At 43.0% G+C, this 27,243-nt stretch overlaps 2 protein-coding genes across 8 annotated transcripts in view; both read left to right on the plus strand.

Moving 5' to 3' along the window:
* The window catches only part of TPD52L1 (TPD52 like 1), an 87,685-nt gene that overhangs the window by 28,038 nt on the left and 32,404 nt on the right, over positions 1-27,243 (plus strand). For 5 of the 7 annotated variants that reach the window (XM_066248153.1, XM_066248156.1, XM_066248155.1 and 2 more), the window contains exon 2: positions 24,811-24,926. In XM_066248153.1, the coding sequence (XP_066104250.1) occupies positions 24,811-24,926 (116 nt within the window). Of the gene's footprint in view, positions 1-2,179; positions 2,374-10,464; positions 10,578-24,810; positions 24,927-27,243 lie in introns of those variants that run through there. The other 2 variants (XM_066248157.1, XM_066248154.1) reach the window with 2 other exon arrangements.
* Positions 14,138-19,099, plus strand: LOC136316412 (large ribosomal subunit protein eL15). Its single transcript, XM_066248457.1, has 2 exons — positions 14,138-14,196; positions 18,593-19,099. The coding sequence occupies exons 1-2, from the start codon at positions 14,138-14,140 to the stop codon at positions 19,056-19,058; spliced, it is 525 nt and encodes a 174-aa protein (XP_066104554.1). The 3' UTR covers positions 19,059-19,099.

Consider the following 27,243-nt stretch of genomic DNA (forward strand, 5'->3'; position numbering starts at 1 on the left):
CTCAAAGCCTCCAACTCAGCTAGCCTGGAACAATGCTCTTAAACTTAACTCTGTGACTCATCAAAGGGTCCGGGAAACAAGGAAAGAAGCTTCCAGAGCTCCCAGAATTGTGGTTGTTTATAAGACTTCTTATATTCTATTTTAAATCCTCATCTGATAGCCTTAATCCTTGTGACTGTCACAGAGAGGTAATAATAAGATTAGACATGAGCTTAGATTAGCCACAAAACCTCTGGGGATATTCCAGAGTTTTAATTAGCGTTTCTGTCATGTGAGAACTTAATTGCAGTTTTAATGTATAAACAAGTTCTAGTGTGTTGCCCTACATAGAAAGGAAGCATAAATAATTATGGACCCGCCTTCTGTCTCAGTGCATGACCAACAATCACCAAATTATTTTTAAGAAACCTACTACATACTAAATGGCTAGCTTATATAAAGTACATGATAGTAAATAAATTGGAATAAATACTTATTTTATCCATAATATATATATATATATATATCTTTGGTGATTATCCAATTTCACTTAAATCGTACCACAGATTTCCATGAAAATTGCACTTTCTTTTTTCCCTCATATTTGTGTATTTGATCAGCTTTTTTTCTTAAAGTCTCACCTCCCTCATCACCATGATATCTAAACAGATTTCTAAGTATGACATGCTGTCCCCCTCACTAGGTATGAGGCACAGAGGTGAGAATGAATGAGAACCCTACTCAGAGCCACTTACCCAGGTACTGGCAGACCCAGCATTAGAATTCATCCCACTGGATATCAAAGCTATAGTCCTATTTCGAAATCATTAGACAGGAAAACAAAAAACAACAACCTTTAAACTATACTGCTCACAAAAATTAGGGGATATTTTATAGCTTCATATTCATTTTGAAATATCTCCTAATATTTGTGAGCAGTATTCCTCAGAGATATCTGGTTGAGCCTGTGCTTTTCATCAGCATAATCATGTGGTGAGCCTCCCCACGGAGAGGATCTCCAGAAAGGATTTCTCAACCTTTTTCTAGACCATGAGGGGCTCATTTAAATTTAGCATATGAAAATATTTCCTAACACGAACTCCAGATCAGGCTTGCTGCAGTGTCTCATCCTTCTTACTGCTGCTGAGGGAGGGGCTGGTGCCCTTCCTAACGACACACCCTCCCGATGTGAAGTCCTTCGATATGTCCCTTTCCAGAACCAGTCTGTTTTTAACGTATTACCTCTTTGACCTTCCAAACCCTGGAATCATTTCCGTTTTTCATCTAGGTAGATCTGTAGATCTGTTCCCTTTATAATCTCTAATCAAATTGATCTAAACCATAGGTGTCCACCAATCAATCTCGTTCCGGCTGGAGCTGGTACAAATCAAGTTCACAGGCTCAGAAATGCAAGAAATGTAACTTTCCCTCTTTTCTTTTCTTTTCTTTTCTTTTCTTTTCTTTTTTTTTTTTTTGTTTTGTTTTTTTCTGAAGCTGGAAATGGGGAGAGACAGTCAGACAGACTCCCGCATGCCCCCGACCGGGATCCACCCGGCACGCCCACCAGGGGCGATGCTCTGCCCACCAGGGACGATGCTCTGCCCCTCCAGGGCGTCGCTCTGCCCCTCCAGGGCATCGCTCTGCCGCGACCAGAGCCACTCTAGCGCCTGGGGCAGAGGCCAAGGAGCCATCCCCAGCGCCCGGGCCATCTTTGCTCCAATGGAGCCTCGGCTGGGGGAGGGGAAGAGAGAGACAGAGAGGAAGGAGGGATGGGGGATGGAGAAACAAATGGGCGCCTCTCCTATGTGCCCTGGCCGGGAATCGAACCCGGGTCCTCCGCACGCCAGGCAGACGCTGTACCGCTGAGCCAACCGGCCAGGGCCACTTTCCCTCTTTTCTGACAGCTCATTTTCATGTCCATTTTGAGTTCTTTTCTACCAGGGAGGATTTTAGAGAAACACTAGTCCCTGGGAGCAGGAGACACTCCCCTCTTTCTCCCTATGAGGCCCCAAGTCAAGACTTTTTCAAGTGGAAAAGTATAAGGTTCAGAATTCTCAAGAGGCGGAGTAGTTGAAAGGATTCTTTTTAAAAAGCGAAGTAGAATATAATTAAATTACTAATCAAGTGAAATAAAGTACAAGCAAGTGAAAACTTGCTATTTTTTAAAATAACATCTAATTTCATATTTTCTTGACGTTAGGTCACACTTCAGGGACAAGAGTGCCTCTCACATAAGATGGACCCCAAAAGATCAAAGCCACTCGCCAAGTTGCTTGCTCTTCCTTTCATTTAAGTGCTTAAGATTCAGATGAGCGACAAGAACTAAGCAAGCACAAGTGTACCTATTAGAAGTGGAAGAATCCAAAGGGAGTTGAAGCTCACTAAACCTCAGAGGCGAGGGGTTGCATCATCTATTTTCAAAGGGTTTTTAAAAAGACATTGGAATGTCCAGTACCTAAAACAGCAGAGTCACTAGTGACTCCAGAGAAAGGGAAATGAAAGGAGGTAGGGACGTGGCAACAGGGTGTGGTGAACAGCAGCTCACTTTTGGAGTCCACATATGGACGGCTGGGCCAGCGCCTCTGGTCAAGGTGATTAGTTAACCTGGGGGACTCTGAGTGAGGCTGAGGCTCCAATGAAAGAGGCAGAGGCTAGAAGGTCAGCACTGTCAGAGCCCTCCCAGGAACTAGAACTATATACCCTGGGCTTCGAGTTAAGACCCTGGCTCTCGGACTACTTGAGTGTAATCTTGAACTCTGGCTCTCTGAGCGGAGGAGCCCAAGGTCTCTCTGCCTTCAGGGATAGATCTGTGGGTCATTTCCAGGGGATCCTGGTTAGAGCAGGGGCAACTCAGAAGGCTCTCAGCCACCATGAGGCTCTTCCAGTGCTTTAAAGCCTGTAGGCAATTTGAGTCTTCTGTACCTGCTGTGTTGCCAGCTGCCTTGGGGAGTATTGAACACCTATACTGGCAGGGTGAAATGATTCTTCACCTATTCATGGGAGATGGGAAAATTACCAAGTTCCCCTCCTTTACTTTCTGTCTCTATGTTCTTGCAGTGGCTGCTCCAATTGTATCCTTAACACCCGTGCTTCCATGCATGGGGAAAGGAGAATCTGTTTACAAACACATGACCAGGTTCCAAACTGGGAGGTCCAGGGACACACTGAGGTGACAGATCACCTGAATATAGAAAAGCAAGGGAACCCCGATTGCCACTTTCTCTTCGTGAACACCAACTTTCTCATCTATAAAGTAGGAAGAATGATACCTTTCTGTAGGAATTAATGCACATAAAACTCCTGGCCTAGTGCCTCACGCATTGTGAACACAGGTGTCAGCTTGTACCAGAGCCGTAATTGTGGCTGTGGCGCTGTTTCTACCAGAGCAGAGCTTTATCAATGGTTCTCAACTGGGCATCGTTTTTGTCCTATAGGTAACATTGGACAATGTTTGGAAACATTTTTAATAGTCACACTGGAAGTTAGGGTACAAATGGCATGTTGCCTTTAGAGGCCATGTGTACTACTAAACATCCTGCAATGCAAGAACATAACAGAGAATCCTCAAAATGTCAATGGGCTGCGAGACCCATGCAGCTAAAGAGTCATATCATAAAGGACAAGGCTGGTTTTCCTTCAGGCTGAGGAAGAAGAATGTGTTAAACCTTGTTAACATTCTAATATTGCTGACCTCACATGGCACCAAAGGAGACAAAGAGCCCCTAGAATCTGGACACGGCTATGAAACTAACTCCAGTTCTGGTGAAAGAGGACTTTTCCTTGATTATAAAGAGAAACTAAAGGATTTAAAAATTTTAAATAAGCAGTTCTCACTATTGCACTGTGGATTATAGGATCTAAGACTGGATTTTGCTGATTTTTAATCTTTACCAATAATGCTGCCTAAAATTTTTTAATAGATTTGTATGACTTATTAAATAATTGCTGATATTTGCGTGACACCAAGAAAAGGTCACTTGTTAAATTCTGCATATAGAGTATTATTTCAAGTCAAATGAAACTCGAAAGGAATAAAAGGATATTTAAGTTTATCTTGTCTTAAATATAGTTGAGTACTGATATTACAAAATATTGGAAGTCAGATGTTGATAACGTTTTTTAAATGACAATGCATACAAACACTTTGGAGTCACTGGGCAGTTTTTAAAGCTCAGATTCTACTACATTTCCACATTGTTCCATTGTTAAGTGAAGTCTCCCTGTAGGTGGGTCACCAGAAAGCTGGCTGGGCAGGGTTCCCTGGGACAAATGAGAGAGCCAGCAGTCACTGCTGTGTTCTACTGTTGCTAGTCTGTGTTCAACTTCTGACACTTTTTAAAAAGGAAAATACAATTTTATTTTATTTATTTATCTACTTATTTTTTTCAGTGAGAGGAGGGAATGCAGAGGCAGACTCCTGCATGCACCCCGACTGAGATCCACCCAGAAAGCCCACTAGGGGGTGATGCTCTGCCCATCTGGGGTGTTGCTCCATTGCTCAGCAAATGAGCTCTTCTTTGTGCCTGAGGTGAAGGCCATGGAGCCATCTTCAGGGCCCAAGGCCAAGTCATTCCAATTGAGCCATGACTGCAGGAGAGGAAGAAAGAGAGAGAGAAAGAGAGAGAGAGAGAGAGAGAGAGAGAGAAAAGTGAGAGGGGGAGGGGTGGAGAAGCAAATGGGCACTTCTCTTGTCTTGTGTGCCCTGACCGGGAATTGAACCTGGGACTTCCACACGCTACGCTGAGGCTCTACAACTGAACCAACTGGCCAGGTTCAGAACATACATTTTTAAAACCTATGATTACTGTCTACGACCATACCACCCTGAACGCGCCCAATCTCGTCTGATCTTGGAAGCTAAGCAGGGTCGGGCCTGGTTAGTACTTAGATGGGAAACCTATGTTTACTATTAAACCCCTTCTTTCCGTCATCTCATTTGCAGATTTGGATTTTTTTAGTTTTATTTACTAACAAGGAAGGATTTTAAAAGAGAACTTGGGCCTCTTCCTGCTTCTATGTTTAGCATGCCATAAATTTTATCAATAAATTCTCAAGGTAGTTTGATCTTTTATTTAAAAACAAATGATTCTTTATTTCAGTCATTAGTTAAAAAGGTTTTGAAAATTGACTAGCAACAGATTTAAGTATATATTTTCTTGGAAAAAAAATTTTCATCCAAAATATTATATTAGGAATATTTTTAGAATATAGAGACAAATTTGTACACAATTTCTCAATAATTTGACTTAATTTTTAAATGTGGTTCTGCAAATGTGGGATACTCCATTAGCTGCTGGTGACTTCTTATTACAGGTTCATAGACGGCCATCTTTGTGCTGTGTCTTCCAATGTTGGAAGGGGTACAAGTGCTCTCTGGGGCTTCTTTTAATAAATTTTTTCTTTATTTTTTATTTATTCATTTTAGAGAGGAGAGGGAGAGACAGAGAGAGAGGAGAGACAGAAAGAAAGAAGGGGGGAGGAGCTGGAAGCATCAACTCCCATATGTGCCTTGACCAGGCAAGCCCAGGGTTTCGAACCGGCGACCTCAGCATTTCCAGGTCGACACTTTATCCACTGCGCCACCACAGGTCAGGCTGGGGCTTCTTTTATAAGGGCACTAATCCCATTCATGACAGCTACAGCCTCATGACCTAATCACCTCCCAAAGACCCCACCTCCTAATAGCATCACATTGAAGATTATGATTGTAACATAGGAATGTGGGGGTGGAGTCACAAAGATTCAGTCCTTTGCACATGTTTATTGTAACCAGCAAGTATTACGGAAGTATGCCAAATAGAATTAACCTTCTTTTCTTTATCCGGTCTCACCCTTTTTCAGTAACCAGCGTTTACAATTGGGTATGTATCTTTCCTCACTTTTCTCAGTGCTCGTACAAACACATGGACATTCCCATTCACATATTAGATATTTTTGTTAGGCAGAGCACTGTGTATTGGTCATCAACCCCAAGAGAGCAGAACACTGTGTATCAGTCCCAGGGGAGGAATCCAAACACTGCTGTCTGTTGCATCTTGGTATTAGAGTCACAAAGGAAAACACAGTCAAATCCTGGATGGCACAGCCCTTTACTTACATAGAGAAAGAACAGAGCAAGATCGACTTCAATAGTGTGCATCAGTCTCTGGTGGCAAGTCTCCCCTACTTTACTTGCAGCTGATGGGGCAGTTGGCCAGTGTACACCCCTCTCCTTTCTACCACTATCAACAGTTAAGGGAAGGACTTCAGCCCTTCTCCAAGTCTATCTGGGGATGTGCCTGAGGGTATTGGAACCCCATACTTATGCAGAACAAAAGAGCCCATACTGAGCCTGAGACAGGGAAATTCCCTCAGAAGGTGGTAAGCTGGGCACAGGCTGTAAGGCTCTGTATCTCTGTAGGAAAGGTTACATTCCAAAGAGCCATTCTCATTTGGTGAAGTGGGGGTCCAAAGGCTGCATGCACGAGGCTTCCTTTCCCAACAATTTCTATAACTCTCCCTAAATGGATTATGTGCAAACACTAGTCAGCAACTTGTTTTTCACATTTGACATATATACAATGACCATACCCTCTGGTCATTTTTTTTTTTTTTCTGAAGCTGGAAATGGGGAGGCAGTCAGACAGACTCCCACATGCCCCTGACTGGGATCCACCCGGCACACCCACCAGGGGGCGATGCTCTGCCCATCCGGTGCGTTGCTCTGTTGCGACCAGAGCCACTTTAGCGCCTGGGGCAGAGGCCAAGGAGCCATCCCCAGCGCCCAGGCCATCTTTTGCTCCAATGGAGCCTCTGCTGTGGGAGGGGAAGAAAGAGACAGAGAGGAAGGAGAGGGGGAGGGGTGAGGAAGCAGATGGGCGCCTCTCCTGTGTGCCCTGGCCGGGAATTGAACCCGGGACTTCCGCACGCCAGGCCGACGCTCTACCACTGAGCCAACCGGTCAGGGCCTGGTCATTATTTTTAATAACTCAAATATAGTACAGTGGGTACTGAACAAGCACTGAACTTGTTTCATTTGCTCCCCTACTGATGGACATCCAGGTTTTGATAGTTTTCTACCACTGTCAAAAATCCTACAGTAATATATACAACTTATCTCCTTAGGTTGTATTCTTTTATTCTATATGATTGATTCTCAAGCGTGGGATGACCAGCTCAGTCTCTAGATTGACTCATTGTCCAGAAGCCAGCAATACTTTAAAGAACCTATTTCTCTACAATATTGCTAACACAGGCTATCATCCAACTTCTACATTTTTGTTTCTTTCTTAGATGAAAAAATGGTATATATCTTTGTGATTTTAATTTGTATTTCCTTTATTACTAGTAGGTTGTCTTTTCAAGTTTTGTTTATTGCATTTTCTTGTGTATGATTTATCTTAAACTTCTCTAATTCTCGCATATTTTATTTTTGCTGAACATATAACAATTCAGAAACACACATTTTCTCCTGGACATTGTCAATACCAGTTATGTGAAATACTAAAGATCTGATAAGCGGAACTGGAGAATACGAATGTGACTGAACTGATTCCTTAAAGTAAAGGGAAGATTGTTTATACCTCTCCTCAACGCTCTTTAAAGGATCAGGCCTCTGAGTCTGGCGGCAGTATCAAAAAGATGTTATGTAAGGACTTGAAAACTTTAAAGAGTTCAGGCCTGCCTGAAGAAGTCTTTTGTACTATCTACCCTGTTCTTTAAATATGCCTTGGAGGTATTTTGTCCTGCTTCAAGTTCATAGTGGATGGCTTCTATTGCAAAAAGAATGGCTTTATGATTTTCCTGAACTTGCCCTAAGGGATGGGCCAGCATTTTATAAAGCCCAAGAAATGACTGAGGATGGGAACATAGTCTGTCCAGTAGAGCTGACTGCAGACACAGCTGTGTCTATCTCACTCCCTCGGGGTGATGGAGGAGGTAGAAACTGGTCCGAGTTCTGGGCTGTAGCTTGGGTATCTCAGGACAGCTCACCAAATGAACGAATGCAAAATCTAGTTCTCAAATCTATTTCTGTGTTTAAGAAAGAGAAGGGGGGAGGAGAGAAACAGAAGGGATTACTTTTGGCTTAAAACAGTGTTACCTTTTGTTAATAAATTTGAATTTATTAATTTGGAGTTTTCTTAGTAATATAAATGAGACTGTCTCCCTTCTTGCTAAACACAAAAAAATCTAAGGCTAGATGTTAAATTCTGTGGTTTATCTTTTATCATATTTGGCTTCCTTTTCCAAGTTCCAGGAGAGCTAAATTTGAATATATGTGGGGGTGTGTGACATGAGGGGGGGGATGCAGGAAAAGCAATGCGTTAAGGGTTAAAATAGTCTACCTATTTTTGGTTTGTCTGTACACATTCCTGTAATAGTTTTATTTTTTCTCATGCTATGTGGGTGTTTATTCAGAAAAGGAAATTCCTAGAGTCCATCCACCAGGAACATGAACTATTTTTGGTTTTTCATAACTATTTGTTTGGGGGGGGGGGTTATTCACAAATTTGTGGCCGCCATGTTTTTATGTCTTTGTTCTTACGTTGTTTTGATCTGAGTGGCTGTTTTATCCAGTGTGCATCTATTTTGTATGTGTGTCAAACTGTACCTTTTAAGAGTTGCAGATAGTGATTTGAAATGGAAAGAATATGCCAGATACCTAAAATCTTCTATTTCAAGTTGAGGAGATTTGTGGTAAATATTTTACATCTTTCCATTCAAAATTGACCTCTGTGGTTTTGAGTGTAGTCACTGAAATGCTCATAATTAGCAGAAGCCATTGGTGAAGATCAAGTCATGTGACCTCCTGTACAGAATAAAAGCTCAGGTCTGAGCAGCTAATTGTTTGGTTGTGATTGAAGTGGGTCCCACTGCCGTGAAGCTCGGAAGCAGCCCCTGGAGGAACACGTTTATCTGTAAGGAACTTAAGCTTCTCTATTTCTGGCTTTCATTCCAAAAAACCTACGTCTTCTATACTTGTTCCCTTGCCCTACTTTTAAAACAATTAAAAAAATTTTTCTGCAGTATTAACAGTTAACTAAAGTTTTCCTTTATCGATGATACATTCTAAACAACATGATTTAACATGGAGGTTGGACAGTGTAGTACAGCTCTGTCCTGGTGACATGAAGAGACACCTTTCTATCACAGAGAGCCCCAGGTGTACATTAGTTTTCAACTTATCAGGATGTGGCATGAGATCCTGCTGTAGGTGTCTTTTATTATCAAAAGCAATTAACATTCTAGGGCCACCCTTCATGTCGTGAAGATCCTAATTCATCTTAACCTTTCTCACTTTACTTACTTGTAGCCTTTCCAAGAAAATAGAGGCTTAGTATTTGTTTTATCTGAGAATGTAAAGATTGAATGAAAGTAGCTCCTGGCTTACTATAGTCCTTGAAGGGACCAGAAGCAGCAACACTAAAGAAGTGCTGTGACCAGTATAGCTGATATACTGATGTGTGCTGATTTTCTCTTCTCTGTCACATATTACTTGCTGTTTCTTTCAATGGCCATTGCATGGGTTTAAGTCTTAGTTATTTTATCTTCAATACTTCAGAATGGAGATGCTCCATTGACTGAGTATATAATATTTATAAGCATTTAAATATTACATATGTAAGGTCATGATAACTAATTAAATTATTCCCAACTTATTTATTGAGCAACTAGTATTAAAATTGAATAAAACACCTTATAATCTAAAGCAGTGGTTCCCAACCTTTTTTGGGCCACAGACCGGTTTAATGTCAGAAAATATTTTCTCGGACCGGCCTTTAGGGTGGGACGAATAAATGTATCATGTGACCTAGACAAGCATCAAGAGTGAGTCTTAGACAGATGTAACAGAGGGAATCTGGTCATTTAAAAAAAATAAAACATTGTTCAGACTTAAATATAAATAAAACGGAAATAATGTAAGTTATTTATTCTTTTCTCTGTGGACTGGTACCAAATGGCCCATGGACTGGTACTGGTCCGTGGCTTGGGGTTTGGGGACCACTGATCTAAAGGATAAAGACAATGGATCATGCAGTTAAAATGCAATATAAGGTCTATAGTAATCTTGAAGTCATCTGACACCCTTTAGTCTTCCCAGTACTTACCAATAATCTTTTTGCTCTTCATTTGGTTGCTCAGGTAGATTTTATTCTGAGGATGCAAAAAGCATAGAATATGTTATAATATATTTGGTCTCCTTGGCAAGTCAGTCTCCCAGGAGATTTGTTAGTGGAAACTGTCATCTAAGAACAAATCACTGCAGTATGAACAGGTGAAATAACATTTCTGGACCTAACAAACCGCAGAAAATGATATGAACTGAAGTTTCATGTATGATAGTTTAGAATATAATCTCTCACCAATATGCAACCAATCTGGGGAAGCCAGCCTGAATGGCCAGCTGGTCTCACACAGTAATCAAAGCCGTATATTAATGCAATGGTAGTGTCTATAGTTAGCCCTGTAAATTGATGTCATGAAGCAAGCCACTCCCATAGCCCTGAGCAGTGCCACCCTAGCGTTCAGACAAGCAGGTCTTAGCCATCACCCTAAATTCCTACAGCTGTCAAAGCCTTCAGGAGCACCCTAGAGCCATGGGTTGGGCATGAAACCAGGTAAGTCTTGGGTACTTGGGGCCTGTTCAGGCTCTCTAGGATTATTATTTCTGGGGCTGAATAAGAGTTCTGGTCAGACCTTAGCCACAGAAATGGTAATTTAGGGTTTTGTGCATCCCTAATTGATTTGATCTTTCTAATGGCCACATGGTACAGGTTTTAACTATTGGGTACCATATATTTTCTGCTATCTATAGTATTCTAGTGAATATTGGTGACTTCAGCAATGCACAATGAACTTAAGAATTTATCAAATCTAAATTCTTATCTTGGAGTCAGAAGACAGTCACTTTGATCATATATGTGAATGAGATATATTTGTTGATCTCTATCTCATAGCATGTCACTTCCTTCATTAGCCAAAAGTTGGGTTTGAGCCACTCACAAATTTTTCAGTAGACATTAAAGTAAATTTTAATTGGCATATATTTGGATTGTCACCTAAACAGCATAACTTTTTTTAAAAAGCTGAAATGTGGATTATAAGATTTTAGTTATTTAATTATAAAAAATTAATCTAACCTACTACAACCTCAGAAGCAGCTTCTGATGAAATACTTAGTAAAAAGTGTAAAGTTTTTCTTTATTCACCTGATTAGTACACACTCAAGTTGAGTATTACAGATATGAGTTCTTTTTTTAGCTGCATATTTAAATGAAACCAAAGCTTTAGAAAACAATGCTATTAATAGTGGTGACTGGTGACTCATGTATTCATGTTTTAAGAAGGACAAGAAACTTCTACAGGAGAGTGTCTGAAATTTTTTTTAATAAAATTATTTAACTATAATTGCAATAGTTTATAGTATTTGCCTTAATGCAATATATAATGCAAGTCATCATGTAGCTCATACTATATATAGTATTTAGGAATAATATATAGTAATATGGATAGAAAGCAAAAAAGTCAACACTTTAGATCAATTTAAGGCACACAACATGTTATTTATTATTCTAGTATTGTTGGCAACCTGGTAGGATTCTTAGAAGGGAGACTGGGGAGAAAGAGGTGAGAGGCTTTGGGGCGTGATGAAAGGGTACAAAAGCATGGGATTGAATAGACCGTGACTGAGGGACACTGCATATGGCAACCTGGCTGGTTTCAAGGCTCGGTGGGAAAATCCTAGGCAGGCTAACTGGAATCATCGCTTGTATGCTTATATAATGATTTAGGCTGGGCCTGACCAGGTGGTGGCGCAGTGGAAAGAGTGTCGGACTGGGATGCAGAGGACCCAGGTTCAAGACCCTGAGGTCGCCAGCTTGAGCGTGGGTTCATCTGGTTTGAGCAAAGCTCACCAGTTTGAACCCAAGGTCGCTGGCTTGAGTAAGAGGTTACTCGGTCAGCTGTAGCCCTACAGTCAAGGCACATATGAGAAAGCAATCAATGATCAACTAAGGTGTCACAACGAAAAACTGATGATTGATGCTTCTTATCTCTCTCTCTGTTCCTACCTGTCTGTTCCTGTCTATCCCTCTCTCTGACTCTCTCTCTCTGTCTCTGAAAAAAAAAAAAAAAAAAAAAAGGCTGGAAGCAATTCCATCCATTGAATGTTTTTGAACTGAGTTTTGACATGATGAAAGTAATGTGTTCAAAATATTGATTTGAGTGTTGTGTAGGCTGGGTGGTGGGGAGATTGCAATCAACGAGACAAAATTTAGCTAAGATTTCAGTATGAGTGTGTAATGATAAAATCTATACTATTGGCACACCAATGAAAATTAAAAGGGGTATAAAGGTTAGACAAATATAACAGATAATGAAAAAATTGATAGTTTGATTTTCTATCCTAAGGGATTAACTCATCAAACATTAGTTGAGCAATTCCTATTTGAGAGGGTTTAGGGATGTGAGCCGATCCTGAACTCTTTAGGATGCTCAACAGTGGAGAGGCTACAGATCTTAAAGTTACAGATCTTGACCCTCAGTAAGCCTCAGCCTTGCTGAGGAGAGGGTTTTCTGGGGTGGGATAAAGAGACATTTTAGTTCCTGTTCAATCTCCGCAGGAGAATTGTGGTCACGTTGAAAAAACATGATCTCTGAAATGTAATAGACTTAACATTCAGCGCTTAAGTCCATCACTTACTAACCATGTGAGGTTGGGTAAGTTATTTTACATTTTGAGCTATTGTTTCTTCATTTGCAAAATGAGAAACCACCTATAGAAGATGACTCTTAAAAAAAAAAAGATGATCTCTTGCATTTTTTCCCCATTTTGCATGCAGAGACACTGACAGCCTTTTTTCTGGAAGATCCTTTCAAAGATGTTTATAGGGAACAGCCTTGGAAAATAGTGTCAATCTCTGGAGAAGAAGTTAGGTTTGCTTACTGTCCAGTACAATAATGATGATGTCTCCCCCCAGGATAAAGGTCAGGCAGGTGTGCTTCCTACCTATTAAAAGCAATCAGAGGCCCTGGCCGGTTGGCTCAGCGGTAGAGCGTCGGCCTAGCGTGCGGAGGACCCGGGTTCGATTCCTGGCCAGGGCACACAGGAGAAGCGCCCATTTGCTTCTCCACCCCTCCGCCGCGCTTTCCTCTCTGTCTCTCTCTTCCCCTCCCGCAGCCAAGGCTCCATTGGAGCAGAGATGGCCCGGGCGCTGGGCATGGCTCTGTGGCCTCTGCCTCAGGCGCTAGAGTGGCTCTGGTCGCAATATGGCGACGCCCAGGATGCGCAGAGCATCGCGTTTTGGGGGGCAGAGCACCGCCCCTGGTGGGCGTGCCGGGTGGATCCCGGTCGGGCGCATGCGGGAGTCTGTCTGACTGTCTCTCCCTGTTTCCAGCTTCAGAAAAATGAAAAAAAAAAAAAAAAAAAAAAAAAAAAAGCAATCAGATGCCCTGAGCGTGGGTTTCTTCAGCTGTGATGAATCCCACTGTGTGAGCATATCCCATCTAGATCCCTCCATATTACCCTTCCGCGGAGCTTAGTGGCAAAGGGAACCTGAATGTGATGTGATGTGATGTGATGTGATGTGCATGCTGCTAGCTGTGCCAAGAGTCTTGGGTCTTCTGGCAGCAAGCACGAAACTGTGGCAGACTAACTTGTTGCTCGCAAGCTGGGTAACATCTGAAATCCTTTATCGTGATGCCACCTGCCTAATGTGTTTCTGGGAAGAAACATTATGAAATCAGTTGGAGACCTTCGGTATCGTCTGGCTTCAGATGAGGTGAAAAAAAGATGAATGGAGAAATTTGAAAAGAAAAGATCAAGTTACAGTGTGATGTGATCTTATTTATATAGATATATCTAAATATATACATATGTTATATATATATTAATTTTTAAATATATTTATATAATAGATATTTTAAAGCTACAGTGCCAAAGATTTTAAGATAGCCATTGTTTTATACACTACTATAAGAAAGAAAAATGCTGTCAATTCATTGTAAGACACTATCGGTTGCAAGAGGCATCCCAATTTCAGAGACGTGAAGTGAAAACAAATATGTGTGCAATACACAGGAAAAGATCTGGAGAGACGTACATGAAGGTTTTATAATGGTGACCTCTGGGAGCTGGGATTACGATTCGTCTTTAATTATTTCTTATCTGAATATGCAAATGTCTTCCATTGCTCTTTCTACCTACTTCACTCTTTACCCCACTCTCAAAGGCTGGAGGTAGGTGACCCTCAGCCCTGTCAGAACCCATTTTCAAATCTTCCAGTGTGTCATGCATTAGGGTTCAAGCCTTGGCTCAAGGATACACGAGCGGTAAGCTCCTACCATTTGTTCTTAGCACTTGAAGCTTCTGCAAAAACACCAGGACAACAGGGAAAAACACATTAAAGCCCTATCAATTTGCATGTATCCAATAATAGACTAGATATAAGTTACTGATAAACAAATGAAAAGCAGTTCAATAATAGAGGTCCATGAGAAATAATATTTAAGTTTTTGTGGTAGGTTTAGTAAATGTGTAGAAAGGATTTTAATAAAGAAATTTGTTTTATATCTTTAATTTCCACCTTCCTGGAATTAACATGTATAAAATATTTGTGCACTTAAAGATAAATCCAGCGTTAATGAGATTAGCTCAATAGTTTTCCCTTTGAGGAATAAATGGAGATTGTCTGAAATTTTCTGTTTGCGTGAGGTTATTTTTACGAAGCATCATGAAGAAAATATAATTAGGTAATAAATATTACAACCTTACATTTATTATTTAAAACATGATAAATTTTCATTGAAGCTACTTTATTGCATCCTCTCTTTTATGAAGTCCTGGGATAATTTTGTACTCTTTTTAAAAATGTATGCTTTTCTTTGTTTGGTTATACAGATGGATTTATTTGTTAATTTTTAAATATAGTTCTTTTACACATACATGGAAGATTATTTTGCTATTTAAAAGAAATTCTGTAACTTTCATATATTGTCCCACCGTGAAGAATGTGGCATTCATCTGAAAGCACAGTTTGGAACCACTGTAACTCACAGGTGCCCGCCCGCACTGTTTCAACCGTGTGCATGAGGCCATGGCCTAAGCCGCTGGAGTGCTTGACAGGATGCACTAAAAGTGTGTGTGCCAATGGGTGATTTTGTTTCAAAGCGGAAGGAGGCACTTTGATCCAAAAGTCACTTTTTGATTTGTACTTCCCAACCATTTTTTGTTTGCCATTCTTCAAATAGTTATAAGACAGGGAAGGGTATAAGCTTTGAAGTCAGACTGGTCTAAGTCAGAGCCCAACAACTTTTGACTGAGCCAGACCCTGAACCCGGGTCCCACGAGAGAAGGTCCTTGGCTGCGAAGCTGGGACCAGCCCCAGTGACTTCTCAGTTGACTCTGGTTCAGTTGGTTGTGTCATCTAGCTCCGCAGAGAGGACTTAACTGAGTCGTCACTGGCCAATTGTAGGCCTAGCGAAAGCAGGAAAATGGTAGCATGACAAGTACTCTAAGACAGACCTGCCTCCAAAAACGGTGACAAAAGATGTCACCTGGTCGGTGAAGAAGCACAATTCCTGCATTAGAGTCAGACCTGCGGATATTTGTCACCTTATCAAAACAGAGCTATATGTTGCATTGCTTATATATGAAAGCAAAATGGCTGTCTTCAAGCGCGATTTGCTCCTATTGCGGGACTGCAGAGCTTGTTTACACGAACATCTTTGTGTACGCACATGCGCTCCGTTTTCTTAAAACATGTACCCGATCTGGCTATGGGCCCTTGGGCTTTGCTTAGTGGGGAAAATATAGGTTTAGTCCATTCCAATGCAATAATTTTTAAAACTCCTTCAAATAAGATCTATTTTCTCAGTAAAAGTACCCCCGAGCTCAGACGTCTCCTTTGCCAGCTTCTGCTTCCCCTCGCCCTGGCCAAGGCCAGATCTGGCAGATGGAAGCAGGAAGGGCCCCCGTAGCCTTGTATTCTCCGCTGGCTCTTGGGGCAGCTGGGACTGTGAGATCTTTGGATGCTGACATTTCTGTGGACTGGACTCCTGATCTTGTCTTCTTCTGCTGAGTTTGGGCCCAACAGCCCTTCCAAGCTGATTCAGCCTCACTTTGGCTCTCTTTGGTGGGAGAGTTTCTCCACCAGCTCTAATCAGACCTCTGGCCAGAGCCCGTAGCCCCCACGTCTGCTGCAGGGTCACCAACCTCCTGAGCACTGTGGGAAGTCCTGGGTCCCATGCAAGTGCACTGGCTACAGAGGTGTCAGGTGGGGAGCTAACATCAGGGACCGGTCTTTGCAACCACTCAGCACCTGCCCGGTTTACAGGCACGTGGCCGTGCTCCGGTTGGGTGGAGAATAGCCTGAAAAAATATTTTTTTCTAGAATTCAACAAGAAAATTGGGGCAGCCTTCCTGTAGCAGTCAGAGACCAGGGCAGAAACAGATGGATGGCATTCTCCAAAGGGGTGCCTGGCCCTGGCCGGTTGGCTCAGCGGTAGAGCGTTGGCCTGGCGTGTGGGGGAACCCGGGTTCGATTCCCGGCCAGGGCACATAGGAGAAGCGCCCATTTGCTTCTCCACCCCCCCCCCTCCTTCCTCTCTGTCTCTCTGTCTCTCTCTTCCCCTCCCGCAGCCAAGGCTCCATTGGAGCAAAGATGGCCCGGGCGCTGGGGATGGCTCTTTGGCCTCTGCCCCAGGCACTAGAGTGGCTCTGGTCGCGGCAGAGCGACACCCTGGAGGGGCAGAGCATCGCCCCCTGGTAGGCAGAGCGTCGCCCCTGGTGGGCGTGCCGGGTGGATCCCGGTCGGGCGCATGCGGGAGTCTGACTGTCTCTCCCCGTTTCCAGCTTCAGAAAAATACAAAATTACAAAAAAAAAAAAAAAAAGGGTGCCTGATTCAAGAGAGCTCAATGAAGGGCCTATTAGAAAGATGGGAGAGTTAAGAGAAACCAGGAGGGGATGTGGAAGCGCCTCAGAACCATAGCAGCAGGAAGTCAGTACAGACCCCGGCCAGAGGTGAGAGGGTCGCGTTCTTGAACTTGACAGGAGCTGAGCTATAGAAGAGGGCTTCCTAATAGTTGCTGTGGCCTTTGGAAGTGGAAGACTGATGTGCACAGTGCAGCCTGGCAGGGAGGGAGGCCGCATGAGGTGAACATGGCCCGCCCCTCTGTTCTGCCCCTTGTGTCCCCCTGGGGCCCATCACTGGCCAGTGCAGAAAGGCAGCAGAAGGGTCAGGGAATCGTACCATAATCCTTACATCAGTCTCCCAGGGCACAAAGCAGAGTGGAGGCAGGTAGATGGCCGGTCTGCCGAGGTGGACAGAATCTCACAGATTCCTCTTTTAGGGTCCAGGCCAAAGGGAAGGATTGGACACACATCTCCCAGCTTCTCTCTCCTGTCTCCCTTCTCTCGTCCCACTGTCCCCTGGTGATAGGACAGCAGGCACGTCCATCCTGGGTCAGTGCTGGTGCACTGTGTACCTAAGAAGAACTTCCATAACTGGGTGTGCTAGGGTTGGCTTTTGGTACACAAAGAGGGAAATCAAGTTCGGACGACATTCCCTTCTAAGAAAACTGCTTATTTTGCAAGGCTGTCTCTCTTCCTGGCAAGTCCAATTTCAAATGCCAAAAAATCTGAATATTAATTTCTTCTTTGTGTTTCTTTCGCTTCTCTGCCCTCCTCAACAGATGGATGTCTCACACCAGCTAGGAAAATACGACATTCTTGGGGAGGCAAAAGAGAGTATAGCTAATTAATATTCTTGAAAACTAATACCCTCAGTTTCGGCAATATGCTGCTATAGCTTGTATGGAAATTAAACTGTTCACGTATCTGCTTCAATGTCATTGAAGCAGGACCTCCTCATACCCACCGTAGTGGCCTTTGTTCTGTACCAGCCAAACGGGGCAGGGCTTGAGCATTTGGAAAAGAGAACCAAATTCATGAGTGTGTTGCACCTGCTTGTAATGTACGGCGCCGGCTAAAAATTGTGCTTCCTGAGCAGTTTCGCCTGTTATTTTTATTAAAAACATGTTTTTAATCTCGTCTAATATCCGCTTCCCTGGTAACTAGGTCATTTCATATTCATTTTGCTGCCATTCTCCTATTATCATCCGCCACTTGGCTTCTCTTACAACTTGCTTTTTTATTTTCCTGGTTCTCATTTACTTTTGCTGGTTAATCACGTTTTGAACCAACTCCTCTTTTCACCTGCTCTGATTCTGGAATTAGCCTTCGACCTCCTGATTTGGTTTCTGCTTCCCTAGCGCAGTGAGTGGAGCCCATTCCGGTGAGAGCAGCGGGCCTTGGTTTCACCCTGTTTGTGTGTACACGGCCCCTGTGCTGAACTACTTCACTCAGAGAACTCCCCCTGGAAGGGGGTGTCGCAGGGAAGTAGATATGTAAGCAAAAAAGGAAATGGGGAACTGTCATTTAATTTTAAGGATGGGAATGCAGAAGGTAACTGGTCTAATTAGATGTGAACTAGCTAGCAACCAGACCTCCTGACAGATATCCCGAGTGGCTGGTGTCTGGGAGTGGGACTTTGAAAGATTCATAACATCTGAAGAGCAGGACATGTGACAGATCAGAGCTGAAGGCCAGTGCAGAATATCTCACTTTATATGCAGGCTGGGCTACAAGGCCAAGCAAGGTTATATCATATATCGGATTCGTGTGCGCCGTGATGGCCGCAAACGCCCTGTTCCTAAGGGCGCCACCTATGGCAAGCCTGTCCACCATGGTGTCAGCCAGCTCAAGTTCGCTCAGAGCTTTCAGTCTGTTGCCGAGGAGCGAGCTGGACGCCACTGTGGGGCTCTGAGAGTCCTGAATTCTTACTGGGTTGGTGAAGATTCCACATACAGATTCTTTGAGGTTATCCTCATTGATCCATTCCCTAAGGCTATCAGAAGGAATCCTGACACCCAGTGGATCGCCAGACCTGTCCACAAGCACAGGGAGACGCGAGGGCTGACTTCTGCAGGCCGCAGGAGCCATGGCCTGGGGAAGGGCCACAAGTTCCACCACACTATTGGTGGCTCTTGCCGTGCAGCCTGGAGAAGGCGCAATACTCTCCAGCTCCACCGTGACCGCTAATATAAGCCATGTTTGTAAAAATCTTGCCTAATAAACAATTTAGGACAAAAAAAATAATATCTCACTTTATAAAGTTTATGTAATCTTCCCCCTGAAAAGCAGAAGCTTCCCCCTGGCTGGTTGGCTCAGTGGTAGAGCGTCGGCCTGGCGTGCAGAAGTCCTGGGTTCAATTCCCGGCCAGGGCACACAGGAGAAGCGCCCATCTGCTTCTCCACCCCTCCCCCTCCCTTCCTCTCTGTCTCTCTCTTCCCCTCCCGCAGCCAAGGCTCCATTGGAGCAAAGATGGCCCGGGCGCTGGGGATGGCTCCTTGGCCTCTGCTCCAGGCGCTAGAGTGGCTCTGGTCGCGATAGAGTGAGGCCCGGAGGGGCAGAGCATCGCCCCCTGGTGGGCGTGCCGGGTGGATCCCGGTCGGGCACATGCGGGAGTCTGTCTGACTGTCTCTCCCCGTTTCCAGCTTCAGAAAAAAAAAAAAGCAGAAGCTTCCTGCTGCATGTGGGGGGCTATCTTATCCTAAATTCACTAGAAGTTTCCCAATTCCTGTATGATCATTTAAGATGGATTTCAAATTTTCTTCCTAGAATGTATGAAGATACAAAAGACGTTCGATGTCTTGAAAAACCTAAGTACCTGGAACTATTATTGTCTTTTCTCTCCTGGCACATGTCTGCTCACACAGTCAAGAGAGGGGACGTTTGCGAATTTGAACACCAGCTAAATTTGAGCAATATCTCTTAAGTCCTGGGGGCAGGCTGAGTTGGGGAGAAGACCAGAGTGTCAAAAAGGTTCCTACCATACTGTTTCCTACCCCCAGTGCCGGGCAGCTTACCTTCTGGGCCCTTGGGTGCTTGGAATTGCTGCTGATTCCTGATTTAGATGTTTCTCCTAGAACACTGACTAAAAATACTTTGGCCACATGTAAACATAAATATTTACTAGCAGAAATAAGTGACCACCATGTTTTTCCCTCTTTAAGTAACTTATTTACATTGTTGTACTGAGAGTCTAGAGATGTTCTCCTGGGTTGCTCTTGTTTACATGAAACTGGCCCAGCCTCTCTGGTGAATAATTAGGCAGTGGATTTCAAAACCATGCCTTTTCTTAGTTAGTACAATGTACAAGAGATCATCAAGATTTTGTCTAATGACTTGGCGAAGAGATGTTCCCAATAATCAAGATAAATTACCATATGAGACCAAGTTGGGCAGCTGTGTTAGGCTTGCTCACTGGTGTACCAGCTGCGAACACTTGGCTTGATTAGTGTGTGAGCACGTAGCAGAGGCACGTGTGTGTAGCCTATATAAGGCTATGGGTGCTTGCGCTCAGGAGGGATTAGAGATAGGGGATTGCAGATGCATGGATGGCCTGCCCGCCACTGTGAGGGGCAGTTTCCCCTACCTGTGTGCTTGTCCACAGTTGTGAGACTTTATTAAACAAAATGGCCCAATGCTTTTCTGACTCTGCAATTTTTCTACCGTCTGCCCAAATCCAGTGTGGACCTGCTGGGCTTTGGCCAGCAGCATTATTACAACAACCATCAGAAATATATACATGTAAATATATAGTTTTAGACATAAAGGATTTTCATGCTACCCTATTGAATGAATAAATAAATCAAGTTCACAACAGTAAATGCATATATAAAAATATGCATATATGCATAGAAGAAGTATCAGCATGGACGGACCGAAAGGATCATTATTTCTGGGTGGTATGAATAATTGTGATTTTTAATTAAAAATAGATAATTCTTTTTTCCTGTCTTCTACAAGAAACAGGTGTTATTCATGATAAAGAACATTACTGAGCACGGACACTGGCCTCTGGAGTACACAGAGGGGACAGGGATATGATGAAGTTGGGTCAGCAAGATGCCGTGTTCACTGACGTGTGTTAGGGTTCAGCAGTAATAATACAAGTGCTGATGGTCCACTGTTGATTCAGACAAGAAGATATGGGTTCCATAGCCTCAAGAGTGAGGCTACCTTCACAAGAATTTTGCAAATTGGAGCCCTGGCTGGTTGGCTCAGCGGTAGAGCGTCGGCCTGGCGTGCGGGGGACCCGGGTTCGATTCCCGGCCAGGGCACATAGGAGAAGCGCCCATTTGCTTCTCCACCTCCCCCCCCCCTCCTTCCTCTCTGTCTCTCTCTTCCCCTCCCGCAGCCAAGGCTCCATTGGAGCAAAGATGGCCCGGGCGCTGGGGATGGCTCCTTGGCCTCTGCCCCAGGCGCTAGAGTGGCTCTGGTCGCGGCACAGCGACGCCCCGGAGGGGCAGAGCATCGCCCCTGGTGGGCGTGCCGGGTGGATCCCGGTCGGGCGCATGCGGGAGTCTGTCTGACTGTCTCTCCCCGTTTCCAGCTTCAGAAAAATACAAAAAAAAAAAAAAAAAAAAATTAAAAAAAAAAGAATTTTGCAAATTGGGCCGTCTTTAACTAGAATGCTCTGATTTTGTAGGATAATCCTGCTCTTTTGACTTTTGGAAAAAAAATATTTTTAATTATTGTATTGAATAGTAATACTGAATATACAAAAGAATATTTACAAAATATATTTAAAATGCTGAAGATACTCTTGCGCAGGAATTCAGTGTCCCAGAAATGGAGCGCTACCATTAACCCTACAGGGATATCCTGTAGGTCCCCCCTCCCCCGTTCCCATCTCCCTCATCCCCACCCCCAGCTCAGCACCAACCATTGTTTTATCATTGCTTTGCTTTGCTTTAAAATCTATTATTAAACAATATTTTATTGAGTTTTACAGGTTTCGGGACTTCATATAAGTGGAAACATACTTTGTGTGCGTCTACAACTTGTGTTTTTCCCTCAGTATCTTGTTCCGAGTTTATCCATGCAGTGTGTGTGGTTGTAGTTCACTCGTTTCACTGTTGCCCAACCTTCCTTGTGTAAATATACCACAGCATTCTCTCTTTTTTTATAAGCATTTTTTTTTATTCAGTGAGAGGAGGGGAGGCAGAGACAGACTCCCATATGTGCCCAGACCAGGATCCACCCAGCAAGCCCACTAGGGGGCAATGCTCTGCCCATCTGGGGTGATGCTTTGTTTCTCAGCAACTAAGCTCTTTTTAACACCTGAGGTGGAGGCCATGGAGCCATTCTCAGAGCCTGGGGCCACCCGCTCCAAATGAGCCATGGCTGTGGGAGGAGAAGAGAGAGAGTAAGAGAAGTGAGAGGGGGAAGGGGTGGAGAAGCAGATGGGTACTTCTCCTGTGTGCCCTCACCAGAATTTGAATCCAGGACTTTCGTATACCGGGCCGACACCCTATCACTGAGCCAACTGGCCAGGGCACCACAGTATTCTCATGGGTTGTCCTGTTTATGGACTTGTGCAAGACTTACAATTTTTTGCTACCATGAAAGTTCTTATTAATGACCTCTGATGTTCATGCATAAATGTCTCAGGTACATACATGGGTATAGGATTGCTGGATTGTAGGGTGTTTTAATGTTCAACTTTATTAGATAATGTTCATTGTTTTTCATGTTATTTGTATCTAGCTATTTCTATTCTTGCCATCAGTGTTGAGGCTTTCCAACCTCTGCACAGCGACCACCTTTCAATAATGTCAGACTATTAACTTCTTGTTAATCGAGTGCATATGAAATGATTTAATGTTTAGTTTAATGAACATCAGTGAGGTTGATCTTGTTTTTTTGTGATTTCTCCTTACAAAGAATCTGTTGGGTCTTTTAGGCTATATTTCTAACAGGTTATTGACATTTTAAAAATTGTTTTGTAGAGATCCAGTATAATCTGGGAGCTAATTTTTTTATAGTTCCCAGATTATTGGGAGTTATTTTCTACATAATGTATTTGATGAAGAGACATTTTTAATCTTATTCATCTTTTATTTTGTAGTTACCCTTTTTTTGTATTATTTAAGAAATCCCTTCCCACCTGACCCGGTGGTGGTGCAGTGGATAGAGCATCGGACTGGGACGCGGACTACTCAGGTTCAAAACCCCGAAGTTGCCGGCTTGAGTGTGGGCTCATCTGGTTTGAGCAAGGTTCACCAGCTTGAGCCCCAGGTTGCTGGCTTAAGCAAGGGGTCACTTGGTCTACTGTAGCCCCCTGGTCAAGGCACATATGAGAAAGCAATCAATGAGCAACTAAGGTGCCACAACAAAGAAATGATGCTTCTCATCTCTCTCCCTTCCTATCTGTCTGTCCCTATCTGTCCTTCTCTCTGTGTCTCTCTGTCTCTGTCACACACACACACAAAAAAATCCCTTTCTACCTAGAGGTTCATAAATATAAATTACTATATTGTCTCCTATAATGTTTATAGTTTGATTTTTTTTGAATAGGAAACGTGTTTAATTTTATTTTTCTACTTGGATAGCTATTTGGTCCAAGACCACTTATTACCAAACCTTTCTGTCCACACAGATGTATCAATGCCAGCTCTATCATAACTCATGTCACAAATGAAGCTTCCATGTATGAGTGGGCTGTTTCCTGGGCATTTGAGTTGGCCAGATGCCAAAAGACTCCACTAGGAAACTTATTTATTTATTTATTTTAATAATAAGGCATGGCTCTCAAATGTCATGTTAGGAGTTGAACTATGCCGGATTGGTCTGTGGCACAGTGATGTCGTAAAGGACTCAGGCACTACTCGTTTCCCTCTGCCAGGATTAATATGTCTGCAGTGTTTCCTCACAGCTGCAGCTGCTCCAGATTCCATAGCTGCATATCACCACATCCAAACTGCATAAAGGGATAATAGTTTGAATTCTTATCGTGGGGTTACTTTGGACCACACCAACGGGCATTCACGTTGCAAGCGCACATGCAGTCCCACTCAGGGCTATGAGTTCTCAGGGGAGGATCTTTCAGTCTGTCCATTCAGTGCTGAGTGTCTAGGCAGGGAGTCTGCCTTGCGGGTCCCTGTGGGCACCAGAGGTATTTATTTCCAGTTCACCTCACTCTCACCTTAAACTCCTCTCCTTGGGTGGCCCTGGAGTTTATGCTCTGTCCCCTGGACCCCAGGAGACAGTGCAAACTGAAGCTGGACTTCATCTTGGTTGCAGATGGAAAACTAAGGAAAGCGTGTTTTGTTTACATCTCTGCCTTCCCCCTGTCACTTAGATTTTTTTTGCCTTCTTAGTATTGTTTCCTTTCTTGGAAGCTCATGACACATTTAGAAAGATTTTTTTTCCTGAAATTTTTAGGGTTTTTGCTTTTTTAGTTTTTTTTTTTTAGTAGGAGTGTCAATGTATCTAGTCCTTCAAACCGACAATACAAGTTGGCTAAATCCATTTACAATATTTTTTAAATTTTTTAATCTTTTTCAATTACAGTTGACATATTAGTTTCAGGTGTACAGCATAGTGGTTAGACAATTACATAATTTACAAAGTGACCCCCTAATATATAATTCTAGCACCCACCTGGCACCGTACCAAGTTATTATAATATTCTTGACTATATATTTCCTATATTGTACTTTAAACTTTTTTTATTCAAGTATAGTTGGCATATAATGTTATATTATTTTTTCTTAGTTTCAGGTATGCAATATAGTGATTGGGCATTTTTATTCCTCACAATGGGATCGCACCAGCAAACTTATCACAACATTACTGAATCTATTCCCCTTTCCTTTTTCCACCCACCCCTTTTTCCCTCCCCTCAGGCAACCATCTCTTTGGTCTCCTTTCTCTGAGTTGGTTTTTGTTTTATTTGTTCATTCAGCTTAAAAACTGCATTACGCTGTCTTGCTCTTGCCTGAAGGTTTGCTGGAGACGGAGCCATTGCAAGGGAGGGATGACGACGCAGTAGCCAGTGCTGACTACGCTAGCATGCTCTCCGAGGAGGAGAAAGAAGAGTTAAAGGCAGAATTAGTTCAGGTATGTTTAGGAATCTGACTATTGTTATGTCTCTCTCTGGGTCTTGAGAGTTACTATTACTTTAATATAAATCTCAAGCTGTAATATTTGTATTTCATTCAATAAAATTTAATAAGTGATATATATATATATTGCGTGACAATTTTTTTCAGGGTATTTTGTCATGCTCATTGTCCCTTATTTGTTGCTTACAGCATGAAAATGGATGGTTATGTTGCTTAAGCAGCAGTGATAAGTAGCTTTAAACATGCATCTCTTATTCTTTTTAGTATCACAATACTTTGGGAATGGTAATCACTTACAAACCTGGTGGGATTCCTTCGAGACCTTGGTGCAAGTACAAGCTGCTTTTTAAGAGCCGTTCTTGTTTTAGGTCAGCAACTTAGATCAACAAATACTTTGAAATTATTTAGTTTCAAAATGAAAAAGTCAGTTGTGTGCTCTTTTGCAAAAGAATAAAGCTCTGGGGATAGAGAGGAAAGCTGGGATGAATGCAGGCTTCATTCGGTCTTAGGTAGTTGTTGGGGCATCTGGACTGAGAGACGAGGAGGATGCCTGGCTCATTGTGAATACAGCTCTTTGTTAAAGCCTTTTGTTTGTAGCATCTACTAACCCTAAAACGCTTTTCTAAGGAGTGGTTTTTTGGACACACGGAGCTTCTCAAGTAGAATAAGCAGCAGGGCAAACGAGGTGAAGTCAGCATCCCCTCCGCATTCTGAATCCCTGGCTCAGAGAACAGGAAGCTCCTGGTCCATCTGGAAACACCGTACTTCACAGGCCTGCCTATTAGATTTGCCTCCTCTGCAGGCTGGGGACAGAGCTGTGCGTCCCGCCTTACCCTCCCCCTCTGTCCACTCCAGACTCCTCAAGCTCTAATCTTCTGATTGTGTGTGCTCCTGACAGTTCATAATAATATTGAAGATTTTTCAAGTGCTTTCACAAGGCACACCCTAAAATAACCTCATTATAAAATAAAAGAGCAGCTTGTTCCTCTGGTACAGGAGAAATTATTTTAGCAAGCACAATACCTCAAATCAAATCGCCTGCTTCTTTAGCTGGATTTGTCTGGGGCCACTCATCCAGAACCACTCAGATCACTTCAGATTGGCCACACATTCCAGAGTGCACTGACCAAAGTCAGCCTTACCTGGGAATGTACCAGCTCTGCATTTACTTAAAGCCTGGAATTCTGGTTCATGACCTGTGCATGTCAATTGTCGTGTCCAAAAGTTACATTTGGTAGTAAGCTAACTGGTGTAAGCTAATTGAATCTATGGTAAAATTTAACTCCTTCGTATAAGGAGTACAAGTTTAAGTTCAAATACAACCTCCATAACAGACCAACTTTTATCAAATGACTTGACTTTTCTGGGTTTTGGGATTACTGCATTACACATACATACATACATACATACATATATCAATGTATTTTTTGTACATTCTATATTTTCTAAATGTTCAACAGTGAGCATGTATTACTTTTTTAAAAAATTTTATTTTGACAGTTAATTTTAACAGGGTGACATTGATCAACTAGAGTACATAGATTCAGAGAACACATCTCCAGATCATTTTGACATTTGATTATGTTGTATACCTATCACCCAAAGTCAAATTGCCCTCCGTCACCTACTATTTGGTTTTCTCTATCATGTATTACTTTTATAACCAAGAGCGAGTAAGCCTGGGTTCTAAGTGGAGACCCCATGAATATAAATATCCAGCATTGTTTTCAGAAATTCCTCTTATTTTGCCCCATTAACAGCCTTCCAGAGCGTCTCGTTCCTAACACTTTTTGAGCCTGACTTCTGAAAATAACAGCAGACTCCTGTCACTGTGGTCAGGTCACCAGGATTCATGTTTTCATCCCTCAGAAAGCGTTAGCCTCTATTCTTGCTGTCTCTTTCTCCTGGATTCCTCAGAGAGGAGGAAAGATTGCATCCTGGCCAAGTTAGCATCGTGAATAGCAAAGCAAGCGTCTCTTTGCTGCTTTTCCTCTTCACATTTCCATTCCTGCTCCTTTCACCTCAGGCCCCCTCTGCTTTGCTCACTCTTTTCTTAAATATGTTTCCCCTGCCCATCTCCAAGTACTGGTTAGCACACACGTCCATGCACGCATGCACGTGCGCTCATTCAGATGCTAGGATTTAATTATAACAAGGACACAGAGAACCCCTCAACAGTCCCACACGGGCCCTGTGAGGGAAACCGAGATCTCTTTTACACAGCTCTGCTTCTCTGCCTCAACTCTCTAGACCTGGTTTCTGGGCCTCTGATTGCAAGCGACCCCTCTCTGTGTCTGAAGGAAGACCCTGCT

Source organism: Saccopteryx bilineata, chromosome 12 (assembly GCF_036850765.1).
Source record: "Saccopteryx bilineata isolate mSacBil1 chromosome 12, mSacBil1_pri_phased_curated, whole genome shotgun sequence".
Lineage (NCBI taxonomy): Eukaryota > Metazoa > Chordata > Mammalia > Chiroptera > Emballonuridae > Saccopteryx > Saccopteryx bilineata.